Source organism: Equus quagga, chromosome 12 (assembly GCF_021613505.1).
Source record: "Equus quagga isolate Etosha38 chromosome 12, UCLA_HA_Equagga_1.0, whole genome shotgun sequence".
Classification (NCBI taxonomy): domain Eukaryota; kingdom Metazoa; phylum Chordata; class Mammalia; order Perissodactyla; family Equidae; genus Equus; species Equus quagga.
The window spans coordinates 89,588,495-89,609,832 of record NC_060278.1 but is presented as its reverse complement, the minus strand read 5'-3'; the positions used below and the strand labels follow the sequence as shown (position 1 = coordinate 89,609,832).

The window sequence follows — 21,338 nt, the reverse complement described above, 5'->3', positions numbered from 1 at the left end:
TCACTCAGCACCCTTCATCATCATGGTTTACCATCTACTATTTAACTGCATTTTACATTCTTAATGCTATATATCAACATTAGGAGGGTTTAAAAAAAGAATCTGACTACTCTACTCTTTGGGCCCTTGTCCTTTTTAAAATAGTGAAATGAGAGTAAGTAGTCTGCTTGAAACAATCCAACATTAACTCATTCATAGGTTTCCAAGTTACTATAGTATGGTCATTTCTCATGATTGCAAAATAGTCCACTGAGTGGATCCACCTCAGTTTCCTTAACCAGTGCCCAACTGTTTAACAACTGTTGTGTTTACTTTGTAAAATGCTTTAGAAACTTTTCAAAGCCTTCCTTTCCTTATCTGTTATCTGTTTTAATCCTCACAACAGTCCTGTGTGCTGGGCTGGGCAGGGATTGCTAACATTTGTGTGCCAGGAAGGTGGATCCCAGAAGAGAGGAAGGACTTGCCTAGGGGAGGAAAGCCCTGTTCTCTCAGCTGAGGTTTCCACCTGTAGGCGCCATCAGCCCTGACTTACGCAGGAGCAGAGAGGAAGACAGCCAAACCCATCCATGCTGTAGCTGTCCAGCTGTGACCTGAGGGCTGAACCTCCTGGATGTTTAGGAAAAAGAGACTCAGGTTCCGAATTTGTCTCCAACGATCTGTTTTCTGGGAGCTAGCCACTGGCTCTTTGAGCCTGTTTTTTCAGATCAAAGATGAGACTGATATTTGCCCTACCTAATTTACAAGGTGGCAAGGACCAAACTACAAAACATCATATAAACAGGTTAAAGAAGGGACCAGAGCCACAGTCCGGGGCTTTGCTGCCCTCTCTCATTGTGCTCACTGCACATTGCTCCTCTGTGTTCAGTGGAGAAGCCCTTTGGGATATACCTGAATTTCCTGTTTGGGAGTAAAAAGTTTCTTGGACAGGACAGTCGACGGAGCATCCTCTTCAGGGAACTTGATGACCACGTCAGCCTAAAAAACAAGTGCAGTCTTTAAAGGCACAGGAACAGAAGGGGGGGGGGGGTGGCGGTGAAGCTCATCAGCAGGAGAGCACCCCATTAACACACGTCCAGGGCCACAGCTGAAGAAGCTCCAAGCGGTCCAATCACTCCTCATCCATTAGTTGATAAATTGAGGCAGGAAAAATTTCAAGAACAAAATATTTGTTGAAAATGGTTTTCAGAGCAAGAGTTCCGATTTCCTACTGGTCTGGTGAGCCCCACAGAGCTGCTTAATACAAAAATCCCAGCTGGTACTCAGGGTGTTACAGTTGCAATCAGAAACTGCTCAGTGTCCCTGGGAAGTGTGATTTAGTCACAGGAAAAAAAAAGAAATAAAAATGTGCTCTCGTAAAAGGAGCCCAAAGTCCAGGAGAAGAAAAGGAGCTTTGACTACAACACAAGAAAACGCAGCTGCCCCTTTGTCTTACAAAGGGAGCTAACCACCATTCGAGGCCTGCAATTTGGCCTCTGCCACCTTTCCAACCTCATCACCTACTCGCCTACTGCTCTTGACTAGATTCAGGTGCTCCAGCAAAACGGACCCACGCACGGCTCACTGAAAGCACCTTGAGCTGTTCTGCAGGCCGGTCCTCAGCAATCATCCCACAGCCCGCAGACAACAATCTGATAAACCTTTGTCATTCTTCGGCCCCTCGATCAAATGCCATGTCTTTCAAGAAGTTTTCTCTTATCACACCAATCAAAAGTGAGATATGTAGGTGAAAAATATTTGCAAACTATAACATGCTTTGCAAATGTTGGATATTAGTTTATTAGTGTTTTGCATATCCCACAATTCATTACCCCACACCACCCTGAATTGTTATCAGAATTCAAATCTTACCCTATGCGCTCCTACCCTGTAAGACTATACCATATCTCAGAGGCCAAGGCCTTTTTCTCTTTCATCTATGTATCCCCCACAGTGCTTTGCTGTAAGAAGAAAACCTCCTTCCAGTATAACTTTTATAGAAATTCACTAGAACCCATTAGGGCAAATTTATACTTCATTCATTCACTCGATCACTATATACTAAGCCTGTATGTGCCAGGCCATGTACATGCCCCTAAGACTACTAATGGAGACAGCATACAGCCCCTTGCCTCACAATGCATATTTATTGCCCCGTGGGTGGCACACAGTCACTCTTGCCTGGGTCAAGGTTCATTCAGGCACATACCACATTCCAAAGGATCGGATTCTTCAAAGTGGCATCTCCGATGATCAAGTACAGGGTGTAGGTACCGGATGCAGAGTCAAATTCGATCTTTCTTTCGGAGGTATCCAGTTCAAACTTGTATACATTCTTGCTGTCCGGCTCAGCAACAAACACCACTTCCTGGCCAGTCTTCTGGTTATGGAGTCGGACAAATGTCTGGGTGGAACAATAATACAACCTTTCATTCGATAATTTCAAAACTCCCTCTGGGCCCAACATCGAATCAAGGAGGCAACAGACACTGTCAGCTGTCGTCACAGCGGGAGCTCTGGGGTCTGCCAGATCTGCCTGAGAGAGCGCGGAAGGAGTGGCCATCCCACCCTGGTTCCCAGTTCAGAGATGAGAGAGAACTTTTTGCTAGTAAAAGAAATTTAACTTAGGAGTCCAGCCAATTCTCGACTACTTGGAGGCTGACTGCCCAGTTTGCGGATGATTTAAGCCTTTTGCTGTTACTGCAATTTCTTCTTCCTGCCAGCCTTTTGGCCACTTTGCTGCCCAATTAACTTCTTCACCAGAGGGTGAAAAGAAGGGAAATGAGGTGGAACTGTAAGAGGCCCGTTTTCCATTTCCTAGTGCCTCCAGCTGAAGATTTAGTAGAGGCGGCTTGGGGATTGAGAGCAAGGCAGAGTTCTAATCGAGCAGAAAAGCCTGGTGTCACAGAGAGAGCCCAGGCTTTGAAGACAGACAGATCTGCTTCCACTCCTTATTAGCTGAGCAGGTCACTTAACCTCCGTGGGCCCTGATTTCCTCATCTTCAAGACAGAATGATTAACTTCCACATGCGGTGCATCTGCGTGAAGATGCACAGTAATGTACGCAAAGCATTGAGCGCAGGACCGAGTGTATACCAGCTGGTCAACGAGCAGTAGCTGATACTATCATCAATATGATGGTACAAGTCTAATCATCCTATGCCCCCAATGGCACAGGAAACTAAGGCTTCTGCACATTAAAACTGCAGCAAAACTTAATATCCACTCAGAGCTTTTTTTTCAAGTGTCTCAAAATAAAGAATTTAACAAAGCAGGTAGACTGGTTCTATTTTACAGATCATAAGGCACGAGGATTAAATGAGTTGACATTTAATCCTTAACAAAGCTAGTGCTGGATCCACAGAAAAAATATAAATCTCATTTGTTACTCTACACCTGAGCAACAAAGAACCACCATCAAAGTGTTTAGGGAAAGCAGCCCAGAGATGTGAAGCATCCTGACCACAGCAGTCTCGGCCAAGAACCGGATTGAGGAGCCTGGATACCTCATCTTCCTCCTGTCACAGCCAAGTGCAGGCAGCAACCAGACTCATCTGCAAAATGCTCTCTCTACCTGGGAGGTCTCTAAGCCATGGCTTCCAAAACAGAATCTTGGAGGAGACAACTCTTCAAAGTTATGTTTCCTAACTCTCCCCCCGACCCAATGCCAACCCCACCAACTTCATCTTGTAATTTCTTCTTTTCACATTCTTTCTTCCCTGTGCTGTCTGGTTGGCAAAGGTCATTCTGAGAAGGAGCTGGGAAATGTTAAGAGGGTAAAGTGCTTAAAGCTCAGTTAGCCATGGCTAGGCGCTCTGACCAAGCTCTCTGGAGCCTGGGCGAGGAAGGGAGAGAGGAACACAGAAGCGCCGGGACTGGGGTCAACGCTCTGGGGCCCGGGCACAAGTGCCGCAGCTGCAGCTACGAGAAGCAGAAAGGAAAAGGTTTCCTAGTAAACCCACTCACCTCAGTGGTCTGCTCTGAAGCCGCCTCTCGGCATGGACACAGCTCTGCTAGCTCTTGCTAAAGTATCGCTACAAACACCTAAACCACAGCCACTAGAGCACATTCCTTCCTATCTTCAGCGTTCAAAGTATTTCTCTGAATTTCCCTTTACAATATGACCATTCTGGGGCAGGGCTGTGAGCCGTTGTTCTCAGCCAAGAGGGATGACAGAGGAGGGGAGGAGGAATCTGAGAGGACAAGGGGTCGTATCAGAGTTTCTGTGGAAAGGGAAAATCTTTTAAATAATAATTATCATTATTTTATATATGGAAACCAAAAATGAAGTCCTTTGCTTTCATACTATGAAGTAGGCACAAGTTAAAAAGGGCTATTCTCCAGATTCCCACAAATAGAAATATCTGCTTTGGCCACAACAAAAATATGCTTTGGGCCCACTGCCTAGGTTTTCCTTTTTTCAAAATTATTTCAATATATGTTTTCTTTGTCAGAAAAAAGAGCCTCAATTAAGTACTAATCTGCCTTCAATATATGTTCTCAATACCAGCTAATCTTTTAAAAAAGAAGAGCATACGCCAGGGCCAGGGTTACAGCCAGTATGAGAAGAAGTAGAAGTCACGGGGGAGAACCCAATGGACCTTCAGGGTTCTGCGTGAGGAGCTGAAAGCAGGAATCTGGAACTTTTCTCTAGCCAGCGTTCCATGGTGCAACAACAACTCTAGTGTACACTAATGTTTCAGACCAAGAGAACTGTCTGGGCTTTTTCCTGACCTGGTGAGGGGTGAGTTCAGCGCCAGTGTTCACATCTACCAGCTGGAAGAACAAAGCAAAGTTCTGGTGGCTGTCAGCGACGAACGTGCCCTTGGCTTTCGCTGGGTAGGTCACCCTGAAAGAGACATTTATACAGTAAATCTTCTGAGAGGATCTGCATATCTCTAGAACAGGGTAAAGAACACAGACTTCACTTCCTTGCCCAATCCTCCCTCTCCCATTGTTAACACTTTTCTGCTGTGGGAGGACAGAGTGGAGAGCTGTCTGTGGCCTGACGGCAAATTGGACTGATAAAGCCAGGACTGAGAACAGCACAGAATGAACTTCCATCAGGGTCTGGGGAAAATGCTCTGTGCACATGCTCCAGGCTTTCACCTGAAGGACCTAAGGATGTCTATTCAACCAAGTCAGGCACAAGAGGGGCTCACACGTCCCCTTGCAGGCACACAGGTGGACTGGAGAGCTGGGCTGGCAGAAGCGCAAGGAGAAATACTCACAGGATCGATGCTAGCAGCATGTGTGAGCAAGGTCGAGAGAAGAGGGGGTGGATGTAAAGGAAAGAAAGGCACTTAGAGCTTTTTCGTTTTCTAATGCTGTATTTTTTTCCTAGGCACTGTTTCAATTTATTTTTCTGCCTGAAATTAGGTTTTAAAAGTCATTTTCTCAACAGGCAGACTTGATGAGAAAACTGTTCTTTTCACAGCTATCTCCTGGGATTTTAGATTAAGATGGCCAGGGGATAAAACAAACCAAATGGTTACAGAGCTCACACTTGGCTATATTTTATCCTTTGGCTAAATATTTACTTATGAGTAACACCAACTCTTCATCTATACAGAGCATTAAATTTTGCCACGCACTCTCACAGACATTATTCCAGTGGGTTCTCAACAGTGCTCCCATCTCCAATGTCACTATGAAAATATCTAAGCCGGGGCAGCAAGGCCAGGCCTTGCACGTGACTTAAAAGGAGTGAATGCTTGGATTCTAGGCTCTGGCTAACATCCTCCATCTTCAAAATGGCCTTGAGGGTTCATCTACTTTCTCTAGCATCTATAGCCACCCCAGCTGACTAAAGTTGGGGTCTGAACTATACCCAGAGGTCTACACGGGCTCCCCCCCAAGAATAAGGATCTGGGAAAGGGCTGACAAATGAGCTTCATACAGTGTCCCGGCCCAACTCTGATCAATTGCTAATGGTTACCCAGAAGGTTGCGTTAAAAGGATTGTGTTCAGCAGGAACAAATGCTGTGACTGATTAGTGATGCCTTCCACGGACCTGAGAAAGGGGATAGGAACCCCAGTGTCAGGTATCTGCTGGCTCAGCTCTAAGGGCCTATGAGGCTTCCAGCTGATTTCAGACCCACTGTGGGCCAAAGAGAGTTGCCATGAGGCCACTAAAAGCAAATTCAGGATTGTGAAGAGAAAGAGATTACACTAGAATACAAATTAAAGCACTGCTTCCTTCATTGAGAAAGTCTTGTTTTTAAAAAAATTGTCATTTGGGGCCGTCCCCGTGGCCGAGGGGTTAAGTTTCCACGCTCCACTCGGCGGCCCAGGGTTTCGCCAGTTGGGATCCCGGGTGCGGACATGGCATTGCTCATCAGGCCACACTGAGGCGGCATCCCACATGCCACAACTACAAGGACCCACAACTAAAAATATGCAACTATGTACCAGGGGGCTTTGGGGAGAAAAAGGAAAAATAAAATCTAAAAAAAAATAAAAATAAAAAATAAATTGTCATTTGAACTAAATAACGTGCTTGGTGACGTGGCTGACTGACTCGGATTTACATTCTGAGGTAAGCTCCTCATCTCACTGTGGACCAGGAATCAACAGTCTGCTCAGGGACTGGCCGCTGGTCTAGACAAGCCCCAAGTCTGCGAGCAGGCCAGGCAGCATCCCTGGGGCGATGCCAGCGGGACTACAGCCTCTTTAATTTGGAGAGGGAGCTGCCTCACCGCTGACACAGAAATGACACGTGGAGGGCTCGGTGCCTAGGCTGCTCCTTTCAGCTCAAGCCAAGGCTCCTCTGTGCCCAGGAGGCACCCCACCTACCGGGTGGTTTTGGGTGCAATGCTCTGATCCTTATCCACGGTGGAGAGATCAACGTTTGTGATGCCGACTTCAGTAGAGATCTTGACTCTGAGCTGGAGTGAAACAGAAAAAATTGCCAAGTCAACTGGTGGATATGCCAGGAATTAACATGCTTACCCCAATTTTTCTCTTCAAGGTGAGTAAAGGCATAAAAAAATCCAAGGACAGGAGTCTTCAATGATTTTAGTAAAATTGACCCCGCCGGGTGGTATTTCCACCTCTCCCAACCTGAGGCCTAAAAGTAACTCCTTGATTCTTATCCTTTCTTCGGCTTTGGTTGGATGGTATAAAAAGAAAAGAGGAGGAGATGGGAGGGGAGGGGAGGACTGGGGAGGAAAAAAAACATCTTTTCACATGTACTTTAAAATAAATAAGGGGGAAATCCTTAAGCATAACCTTCAAATAACTTAATAAGTACTCAATTCTAATGACAGCTAATATTTATCGAGTGTTTATTATGTGAAAGACACTGACCTTATAAAGACTATCTCATTTAGTCTTTACCCTGTAAGGTAGTGCTATTTCAGATGAGGACGTTAACGATTAGAGATGAAGCTACTTGCTCAAGTTTAGAGAGCTAGGAAGTGACGGAGCCAGTATTCAGCCTCAGGCATTTTGACTCAGAGCCCGTGTTCTTTCGCACCTTGCTATCCAGCCTCCCAGTAACACTCACTCTGTGCCAAGCAGTACTGTAAACCTGCCCATGAAGACCTAAGAAGCCACGGCAGCCACCTGTGCGTTCCCCAAGACTCCCTGTTCTCCTTCCACGAGTGGGGTAGAGTGCACTTCCCTGCACCCTGGGAGTCAGGCGTGGTCTCACTCTGGCCAAGGAAATGTGAGCAGAAGTGAAGTATGCCACTTCCAAATGAAACCTTTAGGAGTCCCTGTGGGATTCTCTGCCTCTGACATGGACATGGACAACATGCAGAGAGAGGCTTGCTCCTCCAGCCCCGGGCCTGGAGTAAGGACGACATGGAGCAGAGCCTCCAGCTGACACATTAAAGAGACCCAGCGTGGGCAAAAAAGACCTGTGTTGTTTTAAGCCACTGAGATTTGGAGTTTGTTAGAAGCACAAACTAGACTCTTGCGGCGTTTGAATTCTATATGTTCCTCATAAATATTTTCACAAAGAGGAACTGGGCTAGCTAATGCCAGTAAACAAGAAATTTTTTAAAATTAGATGAAAATAAATGCAAAATTCCAAAAGGGACAGAAAACATGCTAAAAGTCTGTTCACGGGAAATTTCTGATTTAAAATCTAAGTCTGAATGTGCAAATTATGCAAACCCAAGGCACTTTTTATGTGTAAACATATCTGTCAGAGTTGCAAATATTTGATAAGCTTGAATGTAATGCTTAAGGAAATCCTTGCCAAATCCACTGGTTTACAGCCTGAGGCAGGATGAAAGAATATAGAGGGCGGGCAAGGAACTGAAGGATAGATTCAGCATTTTTCTAAAATGCACTATCAAGGTGTGATAGCCTCAAATCAAGGGCAAAGAAGAAAAATTAAAAAGGGATAAGATAGCTATCAAGTGATTCCTCTTAACAGCCTTCTCTCCTGCCGCCATAATAACTATTCTGTGACAACTGCCTCAATTATCAGGTTGAATAGGGGTGTTCTATTTTGCTTAAAAAAAAAAAAAAACCTGAATGGAAAAGATTTATTACCAGAGGCTGTAAGGATATCATTACCTCCTACTTTTCAATACACAGCCACCTGTTGGCAGAATTATATTTAGCATCATTGCTTGTCACTGAGTCTAGGCAAGTGGGTGAACTTGGCAGTGGGGGAGGGGAAGAGATGGCCTTCAAGTTGAGTAAAGCCCCAGGAGAGAGCTGGGAGCCTCCACTTCGGCTCTTTGGGCTCTCTGCTGGCAAACGGCTTCACAACTCACCTGGGGCTCGGGACCACGGCAAGCTTTGCTATATAAAGCTCAACCCAGAGAAGCAGTGACACCACTTCCATCTGAAGAAAAACTAGCCTTGAGGAAGGCTCAAGCAAAGACGTAGCCCAAGAGCTTTGATTAGGCTACCGACTGGTAGCAAGACACCCCACTGAGAGCACTTTCCCTACGACCCCCGAGAGTATCTGGAGTACTAGAGATACAGAGAAACGGCAAGACGCACTTCCTGTCCTCAAGGGCAGTAGATACCAAAGCCAAACTCCAACAGACCAGCCCACTGCTTTAACAGAGGGATGTACAAAGCGCTACAAAAGCACAGGAGAAGAACAGCGGGGGAGCCCTTGGTTGGGGGGCGGGGAACGCGCAGCAGGAGGGCTGAGGCAGTCCTCCAGTTTGGGAAGAGGTGAGAGTTTAGCAATATTCCATGCTTTAAAAATAACTGTCTTCATAGTTAACTACGCTGCACTCTTCATCAGCATTAACCAGATAACTCCCTCTTCACTTCGGTGACTCATTCACTTAAGAACTCACTCATTTAATCTGTAAATGTGATCTTGAAATCATCATCCCACCTAAATCTCCATAAAGAGACTAGTTAAATAAATAACAGTACACGTACACTATGAATTACTACAGAGCAATTAAAAAAAACAAGGTAGGTGTCTACACGCAGATATGGAGATATTACCTCCTACTTTTGAATATACAGCCATCTATTGGCAGAATTATATTTAACATCACTGCCTGTCACTGAGTCTAGGCAAGCGGGTGAATTACGGATGGGGAAGGCCATCAAGTTGAATAGACCCCTGAGGGGAAAGCTGGGAGCCTCTACTTTCTGACAAAAGCAAAGAATACAACCATTTATAGAACAATTCTTTTTGTGTAAATAAGAAAGAATATGCATTCACTCATTTGATATATGCATCCTTCTTTTTCTTAAAGTGCACACAGTTAACTGTGAATAACATTCTTCTGAGCAGAGGAACTGGACTGAAGGGAGGGGAAAAGTCTCTTAGACTTCATTACATATCTTCTTGTACTCTGAAATTTTTTAAACCACATGGGTATTTTACTCCTATTTTTTAAAAAGTAGGAATTATCTGGGGCTGGCCCCGTGGCCAAGTGGTTAAGTTCGCGCGCTCCGCTGCGCTGTTTCGTTGGTTTGAATCCTGGGTGTGGACATGGCACTGCTCATCAAACCACGCTGAGGCAGCGTCCCACATGCCACAACTGGAGGGACTCACAACGAAGAATGTACAACTATGTACCGGGGGTCTTTGGGGAGAAAAAGGAAAAAAAATAAAAAAATAAAAAAATCTTTAAAAAAAAAAAAAAGTAGGAATTATCTGAGCAATAAGATTGTATGCCAACTACTTTCTTCTTTATAAACATTTTTGTATTAAAAACTACCAGCCAATAGGGGCCGGCCTGGTAGGGCAGCAGTTAAGTGCACACGTTCCGCTTCGGTGGCCCGGGGTTGGCTAGTTTGGATCCTGGGTGCAGACATGGCACCACTTGGCACATCATGCTGTGGTAGGTGTTCCACATGTAAAGTAGAGGAAGATGGGCACGGATGTTAGCTCAGGGCCAGTCTTCCTCAGCAAAAAGAGGAGGATTGGCAGCAGACATTAGCTCAGGGCTAATCTTCCTCAAAAAAAAAAAACGTACCACCCAATAAATATGATTTTAAAAATAATCACTCTCCTTTCCAGCAGATGGATAAACATAACCAGATGTTTGAAGGCATGTGTAAGGCTCCTCAGTGTATCCTAATTATAGTGACAGGGAAGCCATCAACTTGCGAGTTTTTTGTTCAAATTCTGACTATAAACTTTCAACAAGAACTTGGTCGCTAAGGCCTGCTAATCAAGGTTCAACTGTGTGTTTGTTTTAAAGCTGTCATAAGCATTCCCAGACAATGCAGACACATGGAATGATAAAGGGCAAAGCGCACTTAACTCAAGGCATTCTGGGTTTGCTCTCGGCCCTGATTTTAAAATGCCCCTAAGTTACAGCTTTCTTTGTTGCACAGAAACACTGTAGGGCTGTTCTTGAACAGGGAACAGTTTAAAACAAGTCCTTCTGCTCCTCAAATCTTACTACAAATGGGTCTCTGGAAGCATTTAAAAGAAAAGCATTTTTAAGCTGCTTTTTTAAAGCAAACTGAGAAGCAAAAATCATTGTGACTTTTTCAAAGCCCCGTTTTTAAGAGTCCAGAGTAGAATCCCCATTGGTCAGCGGCTCCTTCCTTCACATTAGCGCTGCAGGGCTAGTTTCCTAAGAGGAAAGGGATTTGTTTAGCCACTTCAAGATGCAGCCAAGGCTGCTTTACAGTGAATCACGCTACTCCTGTCTTTGCCTGTGCTGCATGCCACAAACACCTCAAAAAATGTTTCAACACCAGGAAACATAGTCTTTTTGCTGAGAATAATAACCCTCCTGCTCAGCTCATTATTGTCAAAAATGATGGTGCATTAGGGGCAATTAATGTTAATGACAGCTTCTAAAACCCACGCTTCCCATGACAGCAAGTCCAATGTCAATGAGTGCTATTACAGGCCTTCCACACCAAACCACTGTTAATGCACTCTGACCAAAGTGGAGCATCTCTCAGGAGAGTAAACAGGGCCTGCTGACCCGCTCTGAGGCTCTAAGTATGACTATTACTGAAATTACAAAGTAAAGTTGCATATGTGACAGAGGTCAGAGCAGGCACACGCATACCCCCCCCCCACACACACACTCACATGCGCCTAAAAGTCTAACGCAACGAAGAGGAACAGAGGAGATTTTGCAACACTTAGCCCATCACCAGGAAGGAAAAAGACAGCAATAGCCTCCATAGGGGCTTATTATCATTGCATGAGTAACAGCTATTAGCCATTTCTTCTATTTTACACTTAGAGAATTTTTCCAACCACCACAGAAACACCTGGACAAACACCAGATTTGATGTTACAAAAAGCCAAGCTGTTATAGGGATCAAGACAGCATAGTTTGGTATAAGGATAAAAACACAGATCAATGATGCTCAATATCATTAGCCATCAGGGAAATGCAAATCCCAATCACAATGAGATATCACTCCACATGCACTTTGGATGGCCAGGATGAAAAAGACAGATAACAACAAGTGTTGATAAGGATGTAGAGAAACTGGAACCCTCATACACTGAGCGCAGGAATGTATAATGATGCAACTTCTTTGAAAAACAGTTGTCAGTTCCTCAAAAAGTTAAACACAGAGTTATCATATGACCCAGCAATTCCATTCCTAGGCACATCCATAAGAATTGAAAATAGGTGTTCAAACAAAAACTTGTAAATGAATGTTCACAGCAACATTATTTATAATAGCTAAAAAGCAGAAATAGCCCAAATGTCCATCAATTGATGACTAGATAAACAGAACATGGTATATCCATATAATGGTGTATTATTTAGCCATTAAAAGAAATAAAGTACTGGCACACTCTACAACATGAATGAACCTTGAAAATATGCCAAGTAAAAAAGGTCAGACACAAAAGGCTATGTATTGTATGATTCCACTTATGAAATGTCCCAAATAAACAAACCATAGAGACAAAAAGTAGATCACTAGTTGCCAGGACTGGGAGAAGGATATATTCCTAGAATAGGGGTGTCTACTAATAGGCACAGGTTGCTTTTTAGGGTGACAAAGATGTTCTGGAATTAGATAGTGGTGATGGTTGCACAGCTCTGTAAATATACTAAAAACGCTGAAGTGTGTACTTTTTTATATATGTTTTTTTTTTGGAAGATTAGCCCTGAGCTAACATCTGCTGCCAATCCTCCTCTTTTTGCTGAGGAAGACTGGCCCTGAGCTAACATCCATGCCCACCTTCCTCTACCTTATATGTGGGATACCCACCACAGCATGGCTTAGCCAAGTGGCGCCATGTCCGCACCCGGGATCCAAACCCGCAAACCCTGGGCTGCTGAAGCAGAACATGCGAACTTAACCTGTGCGCCACTGGGCCAGCTCCATGAACTGTATACTTTTAATGGCTAAATTTTATGGCATGTGAATGATATCCTCAATAAACCTGTTATTAAAAAAAAAGCCAAGCTACTCTGTGTAGGGCACAAGGCTCACCCCTGGAAGACAAATTACCATGGTTCCAAGGTCCCTGAAATGGGAGAAAACATCTTTAGATCACTCCATCCTTTTCTTCTTCTAAGTGGTCTGAGATGGAAGCTAAGCGCCGAAAAAATATTTGGTGTCTGCCCACAGGGGGCTCCCAGCCCAAAGAAAGAGCAAAACATACATAAAGGCAAACAATGGCAATACAATGCAATAAGAACAATTATAGATGGAGTGTAAAATACTATAGCAACAAAAATAAACTTTGGTAGATTGAAGCCATAAGTAAAATGGGAAAAAACCCTTAAAAACCATCAGAAGAAAATATTGGAGAATATCTTTTTGACCTTGGAGCAGCATGGGACTTTTTTAAAAACACAAAAAGCACAATCTAGGAAGAAAGACCTTCAAATTAGGCTTCACTGAAATTAACTTCTATGCATCAAAAGATGCCATAAAGCAACGCTGGGGGAAGACAATCTAGTGCTAATAACTAAGGATTAGTATCCAGAACATATATAGCTCCTAAAAATCAATAATGAAAAGACTAACAAACCAGAAGAAAAACAGACGAGATATATGACAATTCACAGAAAAGGAAACCTAAATGGCCAATAAACATAAGAAAAGAGGCTCAGTCTCACTAGCAACCAAGGAAAAATATTAAAACAATAAGATACCATTTCATACCCATCAGATTATCAAAAATTCATAGTACCAAATATTGGTAAGAATGTGCAGAAAAAAGCAATTTGGCAACATTTAATAAAGCTGGAAGATGAGCACACCCTACAACCCCAAAACCTCACTCTGGACAAACAAACAAAATGCACACAAGGAGACGTGTGCTAAGATGTTCACAGTAGCACTGTTTGTAACCGTGACAATCTAAATATCCAACAACAGGAAATGAATTAATAAAATCTGATCCATTCACAAAAGGGGGATGATCAATTTCATGACAATTATCCATATTTATGCATATAGCTTAAGTTCTACACACATCACTATGTCTTGTCATAAAATTAATATTGAGTAAAAACAAGGAAAGTGCAAAAGGATACGTATAGTATAAGGTAATGTTTAAAATTTGAGAAGATGCAAATCAATGCAATATATTGTTTAAAAATACATATATGTGCAGCAGAAACATAAAAACTGGCATTGGAACATCAAACTCCAAATCTAGGGAAAGAGAGAACAAGTGTTCGAGAAGTACACAGGGAGCTTAAATACAATCTATATGGTTTTATTTCTCACCTCCCCCTCAAAAGGAGCAAATATAGCAAAATGCTGGTGTCTGAAGGAGATGAGTGGCCACAGGTACATAAGGATTCATTTTATTACTCTCTGTTCTTTTCTGTATATTGAAATAGTCCATACTAAAAAACAAAAATAAAGTACTACAGGAGCACAGATGAAGGAGCAACATTTGAACTAGATCTTACAGGATGAGTACTTCAGCATATGAGCGGGGGAGAGGAAGAGCGTTTCCTGTGGAGGAAACAAGAGTCGAAGTCCAAGGGCATGTGCATGTAAAGTTCATCTGAGGACCAGTTTGCAGTCAAGAGGAGCCAGGGCTGAGGGGACAGGGATGCGCTGCACTGAAGCACGTGCCTGTGTCCTGCAGAGGACCTCCTAAGCCAGGCTGAGGAGTCTAGACCTCACTCACAGGCAACAGGGAACCAAAGAAAGGTTTAACCAGAGGAGCGAGGCGATTTTATCACTCCAGTGGCACTTAACGAAAAATTAAATGGAAGGGGCAGAGATTAAAGACAAGGAAACTAGTTAGAAACTACCTTATCAGTCTAGATAAATAACACAGGGCTCTCACCAAGGAGGATCACTGGGACTGAAGAACAAAGCACTCAAGCAAAAGACTTCCAAGGTGGAATCAACAGGACTTTGTGACTGAACAGAAGTCAGAAAGGGGAAGAAAGGAAGAGGTTAAGAAGGACTGTGACATATGGTTATGGCAGTTAAACTGGATAGGTTATTACCAAGATTGGAAAGGCAGAAGGAAGAAGAGGTTTCGGGCAAAAAGAAAAAGTTTGCCATTTAATGTGTTCAGTTGCAAATAAAGCCCCTTAATGAAGGAAATTAAAGTTGAAAGAATCTAGATTGTAGAGGTTCAAGGTACACACTACAATAGTTGCTGTCCAAATTCTGTGTTAGTAAATGGACTAGGATCAGATGTCTCATGCCCAAAAAGGTCAGACATGAAATAGAGAAAACGCAGAGACACTAGAGTTCCAGAAAATATCTTCCTTTCTGCCAAACTTTAAACATAAGCGTTTAATCTACCTATGTTAAGTAATGCCCACTTTTGAAAAGGTCAAACTTTCTAGCTGCCTTGTCCTTTCATTAAAAGAAAGTGAGTGTCACAGGAGCCAACGTGAGGAGCTCTCTAAAGGCCATATCTGGGATAATATGAGCAACAAAATAAATGATAATAACCTATACAGTAAAATAAATAGCCATGAGTCCAAAGTGTTATAAATAATTGAATAAATAAATGGGAGGGGGAAGAAAAAAGGAGCAGCTTTTTCTTAAAGCAGAATTCCAACTAACAAACGTAGAAGAAAAGAAAGAAAGAGAAAACCACCTTAACAACTGTTGCAGGCAAGATCATCAGGATATTTGCAGAGTATCAAAGTATCATTCCACCAGGCACTTAATTACAAAGTAGAAAACAGCAACTTTACAATGGAGAAACCCAGCAGACACCACCTTAACCAAGTGATCAAGGTTAACATCACCAGCAATGGGACATATCAACATCATACTTCTCAAGACGATGCACTGAGAAGGGCAGAGCATCACTTCTGGCGTATTCGTGCACAAAATGCACGACCTGAATTTAATCCTGAGGAAACATCACACAAACCCAAAAAGAGGGATATCCTACAAGGTAACTGGCCAGTACTCTTCAAAAGTGTCACGGTCAGACAGACAAACTATCCTACATTGGAGGAAGCAAAAGAGACAGGACAACTAAAGGAATATGAGACCCTAGGTTGAATCTTGGATCAGAAAAGGGACATTAGTAGGATAACTAGTGGAATTTGAATTCAAGTCTATAGATTAATTAATAGTATTGTATAAGTGTTAACTTCCTGGTATTGATAATTATATTATAGTTACATAAAATGTAAACATTTGGGGAAGCTGAGTTGCCCTGACCCATCAGAATACATGACAACGTAGTCAAGTAGATGCAGCAAAGACACAGTGGCAGAGAAATGACAGCTGAAAGGAGAAAGTAGTATTATAAAAAGGCCAGCTGTGGGGCCAGCCTGGTGGCTTAGTGGTTAAGTTTGTGTGCTCTGCTTTAGTGGCCCGGAGTTTGCAGGTTCAGATCCTGGGCGCAGACCTACAGACTGTTCATCAAGCCGTGCTGTGGCAGCATCCCACATACAAAACAGAGGAAGACTGGCACAGATGTTAGCTGAGGGACAATCTTCCTCACCAAAAAAAAAAGGCCAGCTGCTGGAGCTGCACACAGCTCTACAGCCTCTAGGCTAGCTCCATATTCACCAGGGCACACTAACTAAACTAGCATTGGGCAGGGATCTCCCCAAGCACAGGCTGGATGACCATGGACAAGTTACTTTATTCCTTTGAGCCTCATCTATGAAATGCAGATGACTCCACCCATCTCTTAGAGTTGTTGTTAAGAATAAATAATGTGAGCAAAAGCATACAGGACTGTGCTTCTCATGTCACAGGCATTCAATAAAGGGTTCATACTGATGATCCTAATTCAGAATAAGAAAAGGTTAAACCATATCCCATAGTTTAAGAAGGTAGGAAAATGTGTAATCCACCTTAAATAAATTTCTAGCCAAAAAGATTAAAATGAGAGCCATAGTGCCTGAGGGGGCAAAATTAGCTGGGAGAACCACTAATGCGAAACAGCTCATTCCCACAAAGCATCAGAAAAATGAAGCATAGCTTTCCACCCTTGGATCCTCAACAAAACTAGAGCCAGCTAAACATCTGAAACATAGCTCATTAGGAAAGATGACCGATTTTCTTCTGTACTTCACCTAGACAGGCTCACTACAGTGCTATAGGCCACGTGATACTTTTTGTCACCTAATTAGCATCAAGCAATTTTCTAAACCTATTAAGGCCTACCACAAAAAACATTTTAAGAATATTTATGCCTCGGTGGAATTATGGGTGATTTTTATTTTTTCTACTTCCAAATTTTATGTAAGATAGTAGTGCTGAATTATAACGGAAAATAAGTAATTTACAAGTAAAAGAAAACTCGCTACGATGAAGTCTTGGCTAAGTCTGTCAAACAGTATGGTTCGAACTTATCCCTCTCTTAACATATTCACATAACGTGGTCATAAAGAGAAGTCAATATAGCAGACGATTAATGCCACGTGCCTATGTGGTCATCTTCTTGGATATATTAACACAGCAATGGGGATGACGAGAAAAGCACTTACCTCTACAGAATTTGCAATATAACGGCTGTCTCCTTCAACTTTGACAGAGAAGTCATAATAACCACTGGAAAACTTGACATTCATGAAGTTTAGTTCAAAAACATCCCTGTTAAGAATGACAGCAAGGTTAGCAAGAACTCACATAGGAAAGTCAGGAATACCACAAGCAGGCTACACTGTGAGGCACTCCCTGGACAGGCCAGGGCCACACTACCTCTTCAGGTTCTGACCACCCCCCCCGGGGCAGCCTCCTGCTCAGTCACAGATCACAATGTGGGGAAACTTCAGAACAATCCAAATGACCTCCTCTTTCAAGTCTCCTTTTCCTTTGTTTCCCCCTCCCAGCCCCTAAAATCCCAAGTAAGCCTACAATATGATCCCAGTTATGTAAAAAAAAAAAAAACCAAACAGGAGAAATGTTCAAAGAGGTTGGTGAGGATAGTATAAATGTAGGAAATTTTGGGTATTATTTCTACTTCTCTGTTTTGTGAATTTCCTAAAAAGGAGATATCTTACTTTCATAAGAATACTAATTTTTATTTTAAAAGGGGGAAAAAGGTAGAGAATTCTTAACTCTAACTACAAAGCAAAATCCCCAATGTTTTCTATCATTCCACTGATCATCCTAAAAATGATTCTGCTTTTTAATTTCATATATTGTCTAGGTATCTTTTTTTTTTTTCCACAAGGAAGATTGGCCCTGAGCTAACGTCTATGCCAATCTTCCTCTATTTTGGATGTGGGATGTTGCCACAGCATGGCTTGATGAGCAGTGTATAGGTGTGCACCCAGGATCCGAACCTGCAAACCCTGGACCACTGAAGCAGAGCATCCAAACTTAACCACTATGCCATTGGGCTGGCCCCTGCCTATGTATCCTTATGACCAAAAAATACATTTTCTCTCTAAAACTCAAAGTTCCTGGTCTCATTAATTTACTAATTTAACATTTAACAAAGTTTCATATAAAAATTGACCCTTAATTTTTAAAATTTTACATAACAATAATATGCAGCCATTAAAAATAAGACTGCAGAACAATATTTAATCCTATGGGGAAAATGTTCAAGATATATTACTATAGATAAAGTACAATTCTAATTCAATTTTTAAAATATATTCATATGCATAGAAAAAGGATCCACAAAAAAAGAGTAAAATGTTAAGAGGAAGTATATCTGGGTGGCAGCATTATGGGTAATTTGTATTTTCTTTTCTCTGCTTTTCCATATTTTTCCTACAATAAACACATATTACTCATACATCAGAAAAAAAGAATAAATACTAAATTTAAAACTTGCTGCTTATACAATGACAAGACAAAGACAACTGGAAATAGGGAAGGAAAGAATAAAAGAAAATTCTTTTAGTTTTAAAAATCCTTTTCTTGATGGGCATGGATGTTAGCTCAGGGCCAGTCTTCCTCAGCAAAAAGAGGAGGATTGGCAGTAGATAGCTCAGGGCTAACTTTCCTCCAAAAAAAAAAAAATCCTTTTCTTATATAACTAAAGCATTTTGACAGGGTGGTTAGGATTTTACCTAACCAAAGTTTAGGTAAATTTGGCTTTATGATTTTGGTAATAGCCACATTAATCTGGGTTATACTGGCTGCAAGTTAACTTTCCAAAACAAGTTGGCACCCTGCAAGAACATGCTCAGGACTTACCCTACGGGGGTGAAAGACGTCTTCTGGAGAACAGTGGCTCTGGAGGCAGCGGATTTGGCGTGTTCTAGTTTAACAGTGGCCTGAGTCAGAGGCTGGGACAGAACATTGGTGACCTGCAACTGGAAATAAATTTAAAAAGTTATCTATAGAAACAAAGGTTAAGAGAATCCAGAATTTTTTTCTGGGGTGCTTTGTCCATAAGAAGTGAGCTCTGCAGGGGAAGAAACACCTCATTTCAGGAAATCTCCACTGACCTTTCGTCTACTGTCCATCAGAGATCAAATACAGGAAAACTATCAGGTTGGGAATGGGACAGATTACAGAATGTTACAGGTGGGAGGATCCTGAAGATGATCTTGCCCAATGATCCCATTTTTCAGATAAGGAAACTAGAGCCCAGGGGAGGAAAATGACTGGCCCCGGATCACATAGGCAGCCATGCTTCCTTTTTTCTGATCTCCTGTTTTATCCACTCTACTAAAGTATCTTTTGAAAAAATTTATTAGCAAGAAAAATACTTTAGGAAGGTATGGGCAATGGGAAAACTGAAGAAATATGGGTAACATTAATAGTTATCATTCATTGAAAATCAACTATTTGCCAGTTACTAGGCTAGGCCCTTTACACATAGCCTCCCATCAATCGTCCAAGAGAGCTGGAATAATCTCTATTTCACAGATGAAGAAACTGACGCTGCAAGAGGTTAAGGGACCGTCAAAGGCCACATGGCCAGTGACGTGGCTGGTCTAGGACACAAACCCCAGCCTATCTGCTTCAAAGCCAACACTTTCGCTGCTTTGCTCTCTTAGCCCCCGCCGACTCATGGCGAACTATGTCAATCAGGTTATTTCCCACCCGAGTCTTTGCTGCGGGGACATGAGTTGTAAGTATGGAGAGGAGAGGCAAGTTTGGAGTACAGGGCACTTCCTCAGGGGAATATCTGCAGGGCCTCCAAAGCAGAAGAACTGATGGGACTGACAAACCGTCCTGTGTGGAGCACCAGTGTTGAGACATAAATAAATAAAATGCTAATTTCTTATGACGATCTTCACTTATCACTTTTCCAAACAACAGCAACAAATGCCTCGCTTGAGATGAAAACTCTACGTATTTGAGATTTGTGCACTTGCTCTGTCCAAAGAGTTGACACAAAGGAGAAGTCTATGCTTACTGTTGAGTGAGAGGCAGGATTATGCTACCAAGACGCACAAGAGACACCATCAGCATCAGGGAGGAAGAGATCTGAGACTTAACAACTATAAGCAGCAGAATGACTTGGGAATTTAAAAAGCTGTCTTAAAAAAATGTATTTGGACAGTTTGGGTACTGGAAAATGCATTATAGAAGCAAGACTTCTCTATACATCTGGAGTTAAGACCCCAGAAATGCAATTTTCTTACACTTAATTTATTGAAAGCCTTACTATTTAAAATCCTCTAAAAAAAAAAAAAAGCTTTCTTGATAGTTTTGAAGGGTTCTGTGACTAGTTTCAGTGGTCATGTCCCCATTTCCGGGCTAAGGGAAATGAGCCTTGCTCCACAGTTGATGGGTATGTCCTCATGGGGTTACGATCGGCTGTGCACCAGCCTTTAGGTTTCTGAAAGCCTCACACTGGACAGGGCAATCGAAGCGGCACATTTGGGCATGGAAGTCATACCCGCAGGATGGCCTGTTCGTGAGTGTCAGAAGGAGTGCCCTCGGGCACAACCACTACTGGCACGTGGTAGCGATTCTGGGAGAGTGCAGCGGCAGCAGAGGCCACACTGAAGGCTTCCGAGAGAGACTCAAAGTTCTTCTTGCTGAAGATGGCGTTCATTAGCTGGATGACCTGATCCTGAAAGAAAACGGAAACGTGACCTGAAATTTTCCTCCGCAGGAAGGTGGGAGAGCCACACTCCCTCCCCATCTGGCTCAAGTCACTCCTCATCTGTTTACGAGGTGTTCACATGGAAGCTCTTTTAGTCATTAATCCAAATAGGTAAAGGGGAGGAAAGAGGCAAATATTCTGCACTTAAGCTTAAAACTTGGAATAAGTTGCTTTTTTCCATCTTCTAGTACAAAGTGAAATTCATGCATTTATTTGTCAACCATTTATTGAATGCTTACTATACAAATGCAAGGTCCTTCGAGATAACTACTGACACATGAGAGTACGTTATAAAATACATAAAATAGCAACCACCTGTTCGATGCCTAAACGTGCCAGGCTATGACAGGTGCCTTACATGCATTAACTCAAATCCTGACAAAAACCCTGAAAAGACAGATATTATCCATGTTTTCCAAACGAGGAAACTGAGGCTAAAGGAGGTTCAGTAACTTCCAGAAATTATAACAAAAAAAAAAAAGCAAGATCAAAATTCACATGCAGATCTGTTTGT

General features: G+C 42.5%; 1 protein-coding gene across 2 annotated transcripts in view; it reads right to left on the bottom strand.

The window, feature by feature from the left end:
• The window catches only part of RPN2 (ribophorin II), a 54,851-nt gene that overhangs the window by 9,718 nt on the left and 23,795 nt on the right, over positions 1-21,338 (bottom strand). For both annotated transcript variants that reach the window (XM_046679037.1, XM_046679038.1), the window contains exons 7-13: positions 20,615-20,791; positions 18,958-19,076; positions 17,292-17,397; positions 6,772-6,863; positions 4,711-4,825; positions 2,186-2,380; positions 889-975 (exon numbers count right to left, since the gene is read on the bottom strand). In XM_046679037.1, coding sequence (XP_046534993.1) covers positions 889-975; positions 2,186-2,380; positions 4,711-4,825; positions 6,772-6,863; positions 17,292-17,397; positions 18,958-19,076; positions 20,615-20,791 — 891 coding nt within the window. The remainder of the gene's footprint in view (positions 1-888; positions 976-2,185; positions 2,381-4,710; positions 4,826-6,771; positions 6,864-17,291; positions 17,398-18,957; positions 19,077-20,614; positions 20,792-21,338) is intronic.